This window comes from Cervus elaphus, chromosome 4 (genome assembly GCF_910594005.1).
Source record: "Cervus elaphus chromosome 4, mCerEla1.1, whole genome shotgun sequence".
Taxonomy (NCBI): Eukaryota; Metazoa; Chordata; class Mammalia; order Artiodactyla; family Cervidae; genus Cervus; species Cervus elaphus.
Window position 1 is genome coordinate 46847452 of NC_057818.1, and position 13507 is coordinate 46860958.

The window sequence follows — 13507 nt, forward strand, 5'->3', positions numbered from 1 at the left end:
TTCTCTGCCATGCTTCCCCAGTAAGGGTATAAAGGCACGGCCGTTAACTCCCTAAACACCGACCCGCACACAGAAAGCCATAGAAACGTCTTTATTGAAGGGGATAGGGGTCATGCTGAGTCTGGGGACATGCAGTGAAGGGGCAGTCGTGAGCTGTTCTTGGTTTTCAGGGCCCCAGGTCTGCCCTGGACACCCTCGGCCTTCAGGGTCTCCGTCGGCTTTTGCTGGTCTGTCCAGGGTGCGCTGAGGTCCTCCAGGGCCAGTAACTTAGATTTGGCGTTTTGGACCTGTGACCAGAAGGTAGATTGAAATGGGGGCTCCAGGATTTGGGATCCCCTCAAGGCCTCGATGCTCCTCGTCTATTAGAGAGGGAAGCTTGAGGATTTGGGGTTCCCTTGGGACTGGGGCTCTTGGAATTTGGGTTTCTTGAGATCCATGGACTCGGGGCATTGAAGTCCTCTGGTTTCCAGGGATTAGAATTTCTGTTTGGGGTCTCCTGGTGCCTAGGATGCATATCCTGACTACAGTCTCCTCCATCTCAGGCATAGGGACTTCCATGGTTGAAGGTTTCCTGGGGGCTTGGAATCAGATTTTTAAAGTTTGGGATTCCCTGGGGATTTGGGGTTCCATGATTTGGGGGTCCTGGGAGTTAGGGTTTGGAGCTTTCCTAGGGGCTGTCAGAATTAGGGGCAGAGGGAAGTTTGGGACATGTACTCTGGGGGTTGGGATCCTGAGTCCCAGAATGGGGCCTCCAAATTTTGGGGTCCCCCAAAGGGGGAAATCATTACTTAAAAAATAGAGAATTTTCTGGGAGCCTGGCCAGCACAGGTGCTGTGGGCCACATGGGGTGGGCTTCATACAAGGCACTGGGGGTTTCTTGAGGGTGCAGAGGATAGGAAGACTTGGGGGTCCTGTAATTAGCACTTCCAGGACTGTTTTGGCATCTGTAAATTGGGGGTGACAGTGGGCTGGTTAATGTGGGTCTCTTCTTGAGGGGTAAGAGTAGAGGCTTTTGTTAATGGAGGGAGTCTCTGATTGCAGTCTAAGGGTTTTGGGGTGACCATGGGAGTCACAACATCTTGACAGGATTGATATTAAATGTGGGTCTGTTATTCTTCTCTGGAGATGTTTCTTTCAAGGGGGTTTGATGCTGGGAGGGTCTTTGTTAATAGGGAATGGTTTTGCTCCAGTGACTAGTGACTCAGGAATGTTCTACTGTGGAGCATTATGTAGAGAAGTCACCATCATTTGGGGTGAGATGGAAATCTGTTAATTGGGGGGTCTGATCTGAGGGGTGGGACTAGCCTGAAGGTACTACACTCAGGGAATCTCTTTCTGGGTAACATAGGGTCTGTATTTGGGGGGTCATCATGGGGGAATCTGTTAATAGGGCCTCAGTGATCGAGGGCTGGCTAATGGGGGTCTCTATTCTGGATGTGTTACTGGGAATCTCTATCTCAGGGTGACTTGGGGGCTCTTTGTGTCAGGAGACGCTAGAGGGGGCTCTGTGTCTCTGTCGGATGTCCAGAGCCTCTAAGACTGCATCTCCGCCCTCAGCATCCAAGGAAACCAGCAGCAGAAGAGCAACCTGGGGAAAAGAACTGTGTCACACCCCAGTGCAGGGTGCGGGAGCATCTGGACCCATCCCCACCCAGCTCCTCCCCAAGGGTCTGGGATTTGGCCTTTCTGGGTTCTGCCTCCACCTCTCTGGCTCTCTCAGGCTCCTCTGGAGCAGAGGGTGTTCTGTCTCCCTTGTTTTTGTTCAGTCGCTAGTTGTGTCTGACTCTTTGCAACCCCATGGACTGTAGCCCACTCCTCTGTCCATGGGATTTCCCAGGCAAGAATATTGGAGTGCATTGCTATTTCTTTCTCCAGGGATCTTTCTGACCCAGGGACTGAACCCCTGTCTCTTGCTTGGCAGGCAGATTCTTTACCACTGAGCCACCAGGGAAGGTCTTACCTGCCTCTTAAAAATTGAATTCACCAGAATTCATGGTGGGGCCTCACTCTCTAAAGACTGTTTCCAGGTAAGCTAACTTAAGTCCTAAGTTTTCCTAACCTCTATTTCCAGCCCCAACCAGAACTCCAGACCCCTCTGTCCAGTGGCCTGGTGGATGCCTTTCCCCGAATTTTCCCACAGGAAAGGGGACCAAGGGTTGCTACGCACCTGGAGATGGAGTTCTCTGATGCGATGTCCTTTGGGGTCCGGACTGTTGTGAAAGTGCGTTTGGGCTGCGTCACTGAAGAGAAGGGCAAGGTCTCAGGTGATGGGATGACAGACTCACCTCTGTCCTCGATATCCACCCAGACTCTTTGTCATTAATATTTATCTACATCCCCAATATCCTACACTCCCAACAGCCATCTGGACTCTCTTGTCAATAATATTCCCTGTGTCCTCTGAGACCTACCCATGTCCCCAGTGCCTGCTCAGAGCCTTGTTAACATCCTCTTCTCCATAACACCCACCCTTTTGGGGGTCTGAATCATCATTTTCCTGGATCCCCAATTAAATACTGGAGATTCTGTCACCAGCATATACCTAAGGACCCATGACCTTACTGCCTACTCCCAAACCACATTCCTCCTCACACCCAGCCCGCAACTCACTTGTCACTTGATGCACTTTTTTGGCTCCGACATTGTCCCCAGGAGGGTCAGTGGATCCACCAATCCTAGGGAGACATGAGAAGTGGGAGGAGTCAGAGCCACAAGAGGCCAGGGTCTGGCAGGAGCTGAGCCGCAGGAGGCCTACAAGGAAAGTGCTAGGGTATGGGGGTGGGTGTCCACTCTGTCCTCCTGGTCCAAGAGGAGGAGACATCTAAGGCGGGTATCAGGGCTCTGGGTAGTACCCTGGGTGATGATCAGAGTCTGGGGCTCACCTCTGAATTCGAGATGCTGGTGCAAAGACGCCATGCTTCGGTGGGCAGGTGAAGTACCGGACACCGAAGACAGAGCCGTCGTGCTTGCCAGTGGGCTGGTCTAGCTCGATGCCATACCAGTACCCTGCAACAGGAGGGTGTCAGGATGCCTTGAGGCCCTGTCTGCCCCCCAGCCCAGATAGTGATCCTCACCTGGGGCGAAGTCTGTCTTCCCATAGAAGCGCACAATCCCTTGCTTCTGGCCAGCGACAAGGACTTGGTCTCCAACCTCAGCCTTGGCTCCTTCGCGTTGCTGCAGGCTGCCCAGAGACGGGGATGATGAGGGCTTCTTTTTACCTGGGAGTGGAGGGGAACAAGGGGTGAGGGTGAGACCTCCAGACACCAGCCCAGGGGATGCTGTGCCACCTGGAAAGCCACAAGGTAGGAACTCTGTCCGGGCTCAAATGAGATGAACTGCAGAGCCTTTCTCTGAAATAGGAGTGGGGGGTTGGGGAGCTTGAAAGAAGACAACCCCAGCTGTCAGAGAACTGGGGTTGGGAGCTTTAGGCGTGAGAGAGAAAAGTGAGTCAAGAACCTAGAGAACCCCAAAACTCTTTCTCAGAGTTAAGGATACGGAGGCCAAAGGAAAATCTGAGTGTCAAAAGTCAGAAATTATCCTTTTAAAATGAAGGAGAGGGGGAACTTCCCTGGTGGTACAGTGGCTAAGACTCCACACTCCCAATGCAGGGGGCCCACATTTAATCCCTGGTCAGGGAACTAGATTCTGCATGCCATAACTAAAGATCCCGCATGCTACAAGAAAGACGGACGATCCCATGTGCTACAACTAACACCCAGCACAGCAAATAAATAAGCAAATAAATAAATATTTTTAAAATAAAAATATGAAGAGGGGAAAATAAATAAAATGAAGGAGGGAGTTGGGTCTGAGGATAAATCAAGTCACTAAAGCCAGGAACCCCACAGAGTCTTCCCTAAAACTGGGAGAAAGCCTTTGGGTCTAAGGGGAAGCTAAGTCACAGGGGGCAGGGAATACATACAGGTCCTTCCAAGACCTGGGTGGGACCAGTACTGAATCAAAGGAGAAACTCAGGTACAAAAGTCAGGGACTCAGAGTTTGTCCTCTAAAATGGGAGTTTGGGCCTGAGGAAAAACTGAGTCACAGAAGCTGGGCTACCCACAGAATATCCTCAAGACTGGCTCCTGTCACCCCACGGGCTCCACCTGACCTTTGTGTTCCCTGCGGCCCTTGCCAGTGACACGGGAGAAGTCCATTCGGGGAGTCCGAGGTGTGGAGGTGACGGATGAAGGAGGTGCGTCCACTGCCTTGGAGATCTTGGACACAGAGGCAAAAAGACCTGGGGGGACAGAGCCTGGGCTGGGAGTTGTCCAAGCCTCTGCCCCCTGCCCCATCATCACCCCTGACCCCACCAGTCAGCAGCATCACTACTGAATGGACCCCAGTGGGACTGACCCTGCTTGGGAGGGCAGATGAAGTACCGGACGCCCCCAACACTGCCGTCATTCTTGCCCTCGGGTTCATCCAGCTCCACGCCCACCCACTGGCCACTGGCGAATTCCGTGGTCCCGCAGAACCGCAGCGTGCCCGTCTGGAGAAAACAAGGGAGGATATGTCTTGGGTGGGCCTTGGGAGGCCATAATAAGATCACTGGCACGGGGAATTCCCTGGTGGTCCAGTGGTTAAGAGTCAGCACTTTCACTGCTGAGGGCTCAGTGAACTCCAGGGCTCCAGTCCCTGGAGATCTTGCAAGCTGCATAGAGTGGCCGAAAAAAAAAAAAAAATCACTGGCACACAAGCAGCATGGTGGAGTGTATGAGGGAGCCCCAGGCTCAAATCTCAGCATCTCAGCTTGGACATCACCATTCACTGGCTATGTGACTTAACTATACTGTGCCTCAGTGTCCTCATCTGCGAAATGGGAGCAGAAATTGCACCCACCTTACAGGATTGTTACAGAGCTGCCCTGTCCAATGTACTAAATAGCCACTAGCCACATAATGACAATTTAACTGAAATCAGGACCTCCCCCATGGTCCAGTGGTTAACATTCCATGCTTCCACTGTAAGGGCTATGGGTTTGATCCCTGGTCAGGAAAGTTCCACATTCTGAGTAAAGTGACCAAAAAAAAAAACAAAAACTAAAATTAAAATATTTCCCCAATTGCAGTAGCCACATTCCAAGTTCTTAAAACCACATGTGGCTTGTGGCTACTTCACTGGACTATAAATACACAGAACATTTTCAATCTCACAAAGTCTATTGGACATGAGTGCTACAGAGACAGAAAAGCCCCCAGTACAGGGCTTGGTGCTGAGTAAGGGATCATTAAGTGTTGACTATTAGTATACCGTCACTTTCATAAAGGGACTGCATGGGCCTCAGTGTCACCTGTAAAATGAGGATAACAGTCCACCTCAGAGGCTGGTTATCTGGTGGAAACATTTTCAATACATGTGACATTGCTTAGCTGCAGTGAATGTGGTTATTGTATCATTTGTGTGAGGTTCCTTCACTGCTCTAAGCCTCAGTTCCTTGTCTATAAAATGGGCTAAATAATAGTGCCTCCTTTGGAGAGCTGGTGTGGGGATCAGAACAATGGCTGGCACACAAAGAGCACTTGGTGTACACCAAGCCCTGTTCTAAGGGCTTTACTCATTTTAACTAATTTAAACCTGGAAAAGAATCTAAAAGAGAATGGATATGTGTGTATGTGTAACTGATTCACTTTGCTGTACAATGAAGCAAACTAACACAATATTGTAAAATACAAATTCATTTTTAAAATAAACCTCATACAACCCCTTGAAACGGGTATTATTAGTTTCATTTTACAGATGAAGAAACTGATGCCCAGAGAGGTGAAATCACTGGCCCCACAGCTGGCAAGGGGCAAAGCTGAGATGTGCTTGAGCACATCTTAAGCCTGATTTTGTAACCACTGTGCTATGCTGCTTCTCTCCAGGCAGAGACTGTTATTACATGTCTCCAGACAAAGGTTTCACCACCCTGGATTTCTTACAGTCTTCTATGTTGTAAAATGGAGAGTCAACCCCTCCTGCTTTCAAAACTGGCACATTGATTTGATTAGATCATGTATAAGAACTTTCCAAAGGGGGCTGATGCATGCAAAACTCTTGATTAGGAAACAAAGTGTGACTTTATGGCTTCTCACTGTACAAAAAAACAAAATTAAAAGTCACTGCAGTGGCCTGCAGCTCTAGTGTGATCCAGCCCCTGCTAACCTTGCCACTTCACTCTGCCTAGGTAACTCCCCTCCATGCACACTCCTCTGAGCCTTTGTACCTGTGGTTTCCTTTGTCTTGTATTTTTGCAAGGTGAGCTCCTTCCCATCTCAGCCTATATATCACCTCCTCAGAGACGCCTTCTCAGAAGACCCTAGCTAAAACCACCTCTGCCCTCGGCCAGGGTTAATTTATTAAATGTTTTCAAAGCCCTTGCTACTGGAAATTATCTTAACTGTGAGTTGACTTTATTGACTGGCTCTTATTCAATAGAAATGGAGTTCTATGAGAGCAAGGCTGAGGCTGACACAGGTCTTTACCCCCAAGGACAGGCTGGGTCCAGCATGGAGTCTGAAGAACATCAGGTAAATGAATTCAATTTGGAATGCCTGGATGAATGAAGATGTTCTCTGTCCTCTGGGACTTTATCCCTGCTCCCTCTCCCTAAGAACCCCCTTTCTCCTTTTCTTCTCCTGGCTCACTCCTCCACATCTTCAAGTGGGTGCAGTCCCCATCACACCCTGATCTCTCTGATCAGTACTTTTTTCCCAAGCAAAGGAGTGATCACTCTGGGAACACAGGTAGCCCCTGAATGGGGACCACAAGGCCCAGGGGGACCCAAATGGGGCCGACCTATGCTGATCACTCTGCCTGTGCTTCCTCATGAGAGCCACAACTGCTCTGGGCTGTCACTGTCAGGAGATGGAACTGTTGTCCCCCTTGGACTAAGAGCTCAGCCCAGGGTGGGGCAAAATGGGAGGCACTAGCAGAACAACTGTTGGATGAAATAAACACTGTGTGCATGCCTGGGAGGGTGGACAGACAAGAGGGGGCGAGTCTGGACTCTGCCCAAGGCCCCAGCTTTGAGCACTGAGTCCTGCCCTCCCATCCCTGCTCCAGTTCCTGACCTTCTGGCCATCCAGTAGCACGCGGTCTCCCAGGCGCAGGCCCAGTGCGCTGAGCATGAGATTGCCTGGGACGTTGTCATAGTTGGGTAGTGTGACCTTGGGGAGGGCGCAGGAGAGCGGCACGGCCTCCTCCAGCAGTGTCCTCAGCTCCTTGGCCACCAGTGCCGCCTCTGCCTTGTCCAGGGACATGTCCATGGGGTCTGGGACCACCTCTGCTGGCACTTGTCCCTTTCGGTTCTGTGGACCAACAGGAGAAAACTCAGTGGCAGTAGGCTGCCCTCCCACTGAGGCCACACCTCCAGAGACCCTTGGTCAAGGTGAAGCAAGGTCATGCCCTGGGCCAACATGGCAACAGGAAGGGATGGGGCATTAAGGTTCAGGCCACAGTCCCCAGGGAAGTCCACCCCTGAGACCTCAGCCTGGGGATGTCAAGTATGGAGCCAACGGGGAATGAAGGTCCCACTTCAGTGCTGTAGGTCATGCCTTCAGGGCCAAGACCCCAAGCGCAGAAATGGGGCCATGGAAGGACAAACACAGAAAATGGGCTCCTGTGGTACCAGGTCAAGGGTCCAACTGGGCCAATGGGGAATGAGAGCTTCAAGAAAGGCAAGTGGTCCTGCCCCCCTCCCATCCTCTGTAGAGGCCTGCTGGCTGGAAAGGGATTGGGAAGGAAGGAAAAGGAAGGTAACAGGACTGGGCCAGGGTGGCAGTACCCGAAGCGCCGGGTTGGCACCGTGTTCCAGCAAACACTTGGCCGCGCCCAGGCACAGGTTGGAGGCAGCGATGTGCAGGGCTGAGCCGTGGTTGAAGTCACTGCACGTGGAGTTCACCACTGGGAAGTGGGTGAGAGGAGGGCTCCGGGTGAGCGCCCTCGGCACCGCCTTCCAGTCTCCGGAAGTCCATCTCTCCATCTCTCTCTTAACCCGCAGGCTTCTGTGCCTCCCGCAGCCTCGGACAGAGCCCCGCCCCTCCTCGGCCACACCCTTCCCGACTAGCTCCTGCCAGGTCCCAGCGGCGTTAAGGACCACTGAGCCCCATATCCCTCACCTCCCGCCTCCCATCCTGCCCTCCCAAGCCAGGCCCATTAATCGTCTTCCCACCCTTCTTCACTACCTACACCTGAGCACCCTCCTCCTGCTTCCAGACCTCCTTCCTCGTCTGGGTCCTACCCGCTCCCAGCCCGGCCCCTCCTCCTCACCTCGCGGCCGCGCACCCTTCAGCAGCACGCGCACGAGATCGGGCACGTCGAAATAGGCGGCGTAGTGAAGCGCGTTCATGTTAGTCCAGCGGCTACGCAGGGTCACGTCTGCGCCCAGAGCCAGCAACTGCTGCGAGAGGCGCACCGCCGCCGCGGGGTCCCCTGCGCAACAGCCCAGGTCAGCTCGGGTCCCCTCCTCCAGAGAGTGGGGCCAGAGCCATGGGGCAGGCCCTGGGCCTCAGGGACTGCACTTTGGGATCCTAGGCTGTGGGCTCAGGATGGAGGTCGGAGGGCTGGAGTTCTGAGAGTGTCGGGCGTGGGAGCCTAGGTTTGGGGGTTCATGGTTGGGGGCTAGGACCCTCACCGACTCCGTGGGCCCCAGCCTTGCACGCATAATGGAGCAGTGTCATGTCGGTCAGCCCATCACGGTCATTCACATGGCAGCCTCGCCGCAGAATCTGAGAGTACCGGGGACCAGGGAGGGTTACCCAAACATGTGAGAGACCCCTTCCTCTCCTCCCTCGCTTCACCAGTGTCCTTACCTCATTGCCAATGACGTCGATCTTGTGTTGGACTTGGGGCACCCATTGACGCACGATGGCGAACAGTTCGGGGATGGTGGTCTGGGGGTCAAACAGAATCTCCTGGCAGGCAGGGTCGTTGGGGTCGAAGAAGGTGAAGGCTGGGGTGGTGAGAGGTCCAAGGTCACCCCCAGGCAACCTGACCCCTCCTCCTTCCACCCTGAGATAGAGGAGCTCTAGGTCTTTGTCTTTAAGACCTTCTAAGGCAGGGTCTCACACTGGTGGCCTGTGGGCCCTGGGCATTTTCTGTGTGGCCAGCATGAGGTTTCAAAATGAAAAGGTTTCACATAAAAATTAGGATGTCCTCTGTGTTTTGAAAAATTAAAGATCAGGCAATTCGTGTATAACAGCCAACTCTACCTCATGAAACAAGAGTGTGACAAGGAGTCTGCATGCCCAAAGGGATTGCTACTGTTCTGCCCCATGGTTCCCTGCCAGTCTGGGCACTATTAGGCCGAATCTCCAGAGTAAAGAAAAAAATTTTTAATATTGATTTATTTATTTGGCTGCACCGGGTCTTCACTGCAGCATGTGGGATCTTTGTTGTAGCAGGCAGTGTCTAGATCTAGTTCTCTGACCAAGGATCGAACCCAGGCACCCAGCATTGGGAGCATAAAGTCTTAATCACTGGATGACTAGGGAAGTCCCAGAGTAAAGAAAAGTTAAAAGCCAGAAATCAGTTTTTAAGAAAAATCTCCCCAATTTTTCAGCTACGGTGCAGTCCACATAAAATGTATCCACGGGCAGGATCCAACCTGTGGCCAGCCAGGGAGAAACCCAGAGGAACTTCCATCTCGCTGCTTTAGACTCTGAGGATTGCCCGCTAGTAACGTTCAGCACCCAGCACAGGGCTGGCGCGTGGTGGGAACTCAGTGCCTGTTGAATGGATGAGCAGATGAATGACCAGCTGATACAGAGCCCAGGGGAGTACCGTATAGTCTCCAGCAGGCAGCCTGTATACTCCTTTAAAACCCCAGCCCTTCTTGGCTGAGATCCCTGCCCTGGCTCCCATCACACTCACTCTGGCCCACAGGCCCTGCACCACCTGGCCTTGTCTGTTCTTTGCTCTCTCCCCCTCACTCGTTCCCCTCCAGTCACACTGGCCTCCTTCCACCCTTTCAATTTGCCAGGCAAATTGCTGTCTCAGGACTTTGTGCTTGCTGTTTTTCTGGCCAGGGCCAGTCTTCCCTCAGATCTTTTTAAGGCTCCAGAGAGGCCTCCCCAGACCGTCCTGGCTAAGTGAGCACCTCTGCCCTTCTCCATCTCTTGCCCCACCCCACCCCCTTTTTTTTTAATTTGGCTGCAAGGCAGGGCACCTGGGATCTTAGTTCCCCAACCAGGGGTCGAAGCCACACCCCCTTCATTGGAAGCATGGAGTCTTAACCATTGAGCTGCCAGGGAAGTCCCTCTTGCCTTTTGAATACCACTACTTGGGTACTTCCCCAGCCATCTGCTGGTTAAGACTGCAGAGACCCAGGTTCAATCCCTGGTCAAGGAACTAAGATCCTGCATGCCTCATGATGTGGCAAAAAAAAACCAAAAACCACCCACTACTTGTTTATTCCTCCCTCCCTCCTCTTTTCCTCTCTTTCTCTTCTTCCCTCTTTTTCTTCTCTCTCTCTTTCTCACTTGTCCCCCTCACTAGGACATTTCTATTCTTCCTTATCCCCAAGGCCCTGGCATCCAGGAGATGCTCAGTCTCTGCTGAATTAATGTACACATTTAATAAACACATACATGAGTTTCTCTTGGAGTCCACCTTAGCCCTCTCTCTGGCCTCAACCACATTTTTCAGATTCCTTCACCTTCTGTGACCAAACCCTCCTTGTTTTACAAGCAACAGGGTTCCTGGGGGTGGGGAACAGACACCCTAGGCTCTTTGACATCCCAGCAGGCCACAGGCCACAGCCACATTTCCAAAGGAAATTTTCCAGTTTTCCGGAATGGATACCCCACCCTGGACACCCAGACAATGTTATTTTTCCATCAGACTGAGGGCAACCTGTAGCCTCTCTGATCCCTCTAGTGAGTGACACAGAGGCCATCCCACTTGCCCTATCCTGCTGGTGCCTACTCTCTGAACTTGGAACCTAGCTGAACGTACAGCTACTGAGGATTCCCAGCCAACATCCAAAAGCCTCCTCCTATACCCAGTTCTGGCTGAGCTCCACTCTGTCTATGCAGTAACCAGAGGGAGCTTTTAAAAATATAAATCAGACCTGCCACTCCCCTGCTTTTAAATACACATGCCCCCGCCCCCAACTGCTCTCCCCGCCATCACATTTAGAATATACCCGAAGTCCTCACAGTAGCCTTGAAGGCCCTTCCCAGATCTAGCCCTTGCCAACCTCTCACTTCAACTCTGATCTAACTGCAGCACCATGATTTTCTTTTTGTTCCAAGCTCAGTCCTGCCTCAGGGCTTTTGCAACTTGCTGGTTACAGCCTGGAACTCTCTTTTTCCAGCTCTCCTATGGTTGATTCCTCCTCTTGCTCAGTTGTTGTTTAGTCACTAAGTCGCGTCCCAACTCTGTGACCCTGTGGACTGTAGCCCACCAGGCTCCTCTGTCCATGGGGTTTCCCAGGCAAGAATCCTGGGGTGAGTGAGTGAGTGAGAGTCGCTCAGTCGTGTCTGACTCTTTGCGACCCCAGGGACTGGAGCCCACCAGGCTCCTCTGTCCATGGAATTCTCCAGGTAAGAATACTGGAGTGGGCTGCCATTTCCTTCTCCAGGAGATCTCCCTGACCCAGGGATTGAACCCACATCTCCTAATTGGCAGGTGGATTCTTTACCACTGAGCCACCAGGGAAGCCCCCCTCATGCTCAGGGTTTCCACCTAAATGCTTCCTCGTCAGAAAGACCCATCCTGACTGCTCCATCTCAAGGTGCTGCCCCCTAGCCATTCTCTATTATTACATCTCCATCTTTTATTTCTTTCACAGCATTCACGCCAATCTGAACTTATCTGATTTTTTTTTTCCTGACCATGCCTCATGGCATGTGAGAGTTACCAGACCGGGGATCGAACTCATGCCCTCTGAAGTAGAAGTGCCAAGTCCTAACCACTGGACCCCCCCAGGGAAGCCCCTGAACTTGTCTGATTTGTATATCTGTTACTTGTTTAGTCTTGCCTTCTCTCCTGAGAGCGGAGATCATGCTTGGACTGCTCACCGTTAAATCTTCACCTCCCAGCACGAGGCTTGTCACGGAGTATAGTACTGCTGAATGAGTAGACACTTTCTATTTCTCTAAGAGGCCACCTCCCTCTCAGCTCCACAGCTTCCTACCTCAGGACCTTCACTCCTGTGGTCACCTCTCCTGGGAGCCCCTTCCCCTTGTTAACCCTCAATCCATCCTTGGGTCTCCCTTGAATGTTATTTCTTCAGGAAAACTGTATCTTAAAAGGCTCTTGCAGATTCCTCTTCTTGGCAAACACAATTCTCATCATGTCTTTAATTATGTACTTGTATTTTTGTACTTATCTGTGTGCCCATTATTGAGGCCTGTGAATTTTCTTAGGCAAAGACTAGATCTGTCTGCCCCCACCTCCTAGGTCCATAGCAGGCTTTCCAAACATGCTTGTTGAATGACTAAAGGACTGAATGATGTGTCATGAATCAAATATTAGGATTATCCCAATTCCATTCTTCAGTGGGTGAATGAATGAATGAATGAAGGGGGGTGGGGATGCAAGGGCCATGACTTCTCCAGACCACCTTCAAATCCTCGGGAGTCCTCCCACCATCTCCATCAGCGGAGATTTCAGCCAGACCTCCCTGGCCACCCAAGGCTCCAGGCCATATTGCAGGATGGGGAGGGGGATTACCGTAGTCCTTGGGGAGGGGAGCTGGTGCCGAGGGGTGCACAACAGGCTTCTGCCGGCGCTCCTGGGTGGGGCTGGGGGGCTCTGGGACAGGCTCATCCTCCTCCTCCTCTTCTTCTTCCTCCGCCCTGAGCGGCGGGGCCATGGGGGCAGGATCTGTCTTAGTCATGGTCCTCGGTGGCCCTCGGGGGGCAGGTACAGAGTTGGGGGTGGGCTTCAGGCAAATCCTGGGGGCAGAGGTAAACTAGAGAGGGTGCTCCACAGTCTCCAGAATCTGAGCCCCCCAAACACTCCCAGGGCTCCGGATGGCTCTCACGCCCCCAGCACTGGATTTTGGGCAACCATAGAGATGTCAGTCACCCATCAGAGGACCCTGGTTTGTGGGCCTACGGTCTACCATTTCCCCCAGGCCAGTCCCCCATTCTTCTCCTACCGCGTCAGGCCCCTCAGTCTAGGCCGCCCCCTCCCCGGGTTTGTTTATCTCAGGATGCAGGATGCTTTTCCCCTCCCCTTCTCCGCGGGCCTCCCCTCTACCCGTCTTACCTCGAGTGGATGGGGCTGAAGACCCAAGCTGAAACCGGGGAAACTGGAGTAATGGGGTGTCAATGTCTGGAGAAGTGATGGGGGAGAAGGAGACAGAGAGAAGGGGATGAGGCCCAGACGCCGATGGGGGGGATGGGGGTGGAGAGGGAGGGGCGCTGACGGCGCATGCGCCGTGTCACCCCCAACCAGGCGCGGGGGCGGAGACAGCGCGAGGCTGTTTGCATTGATAAAAAGGCTGCAGGCAGCGATGGGAAGGGAAGAGACGCCGAGGATGGGAAGAAGAAATGGCCACCAAGAAAATGTGAGG

At 52.5% G+C, this 13507-nt stretch overlaps 1 protein-coding gene across 1 annotated transcript; it reads right to left on the reverse strand.

Moving 5' to 3' along the window:
* Positions 1–76: 76 nt before the first annotated feature.
* On the reverse strand, positions 77–13362 carry CLIP3 (CAP-Gly domain containing linker protein 3). Its single transcript, XM_043893044.1, has 14 exons — positions 13201–13362; positions 12661–12884; positions 8796–8935; positions 8618–8711; positions 8254–8415; positions 7769–7887; positions 7056–7292; positions 4357–4492; positions 4112–4240; positions 3075–3218; positions 2883–3006; positions 2611–2675; positions 2168–2240; positions 77–1588 (listed from the first exon to the last, which is right to left on the reverse strand). The coding sequence occupies exons 2-14, from the start codon at positions 12824–12826 to the stop codon at positions 1534–1536; spliced, it is 1644 nt and encodes a 547-aa protein (XP_043748979.1). The 5' UTR covers positions 12827–12884; positions 13201–13362; the 3' UTR covers positions 77–1533.
* Between the last annotated feature and the right edge of the window lie 145 nt (positions 13363–13507).

What these genes read in the sequence shown, in the direction of transcription:
- CLIP3 (XM_043893044.1), bottom strand. Translation starts at nt 12,826, where the DNA reads ATGACTAAGACAGATCCTGCCCCCATGGCCCCGCCGCTCAGGGCGGAG. An exon ending in GAAGGGTGCGCGGCCGCGAG is followed by an intron (nt 7,888 to 8,253) that starts GTGAGGAGGAGG and finishes CCCACTTCCCAG; the next exon opens with TGGTGAACTCCACGTGCAGT. An exon ending in TCAGAGAACTCCATCTCCAG is followed by an intron (nt 1,589 to 2,167) that starts GTGCGTAGCAAC and finishes TCTTTTCCCCAG; the next exon opens with GTTGCTCTTCTGCTGCTGGT.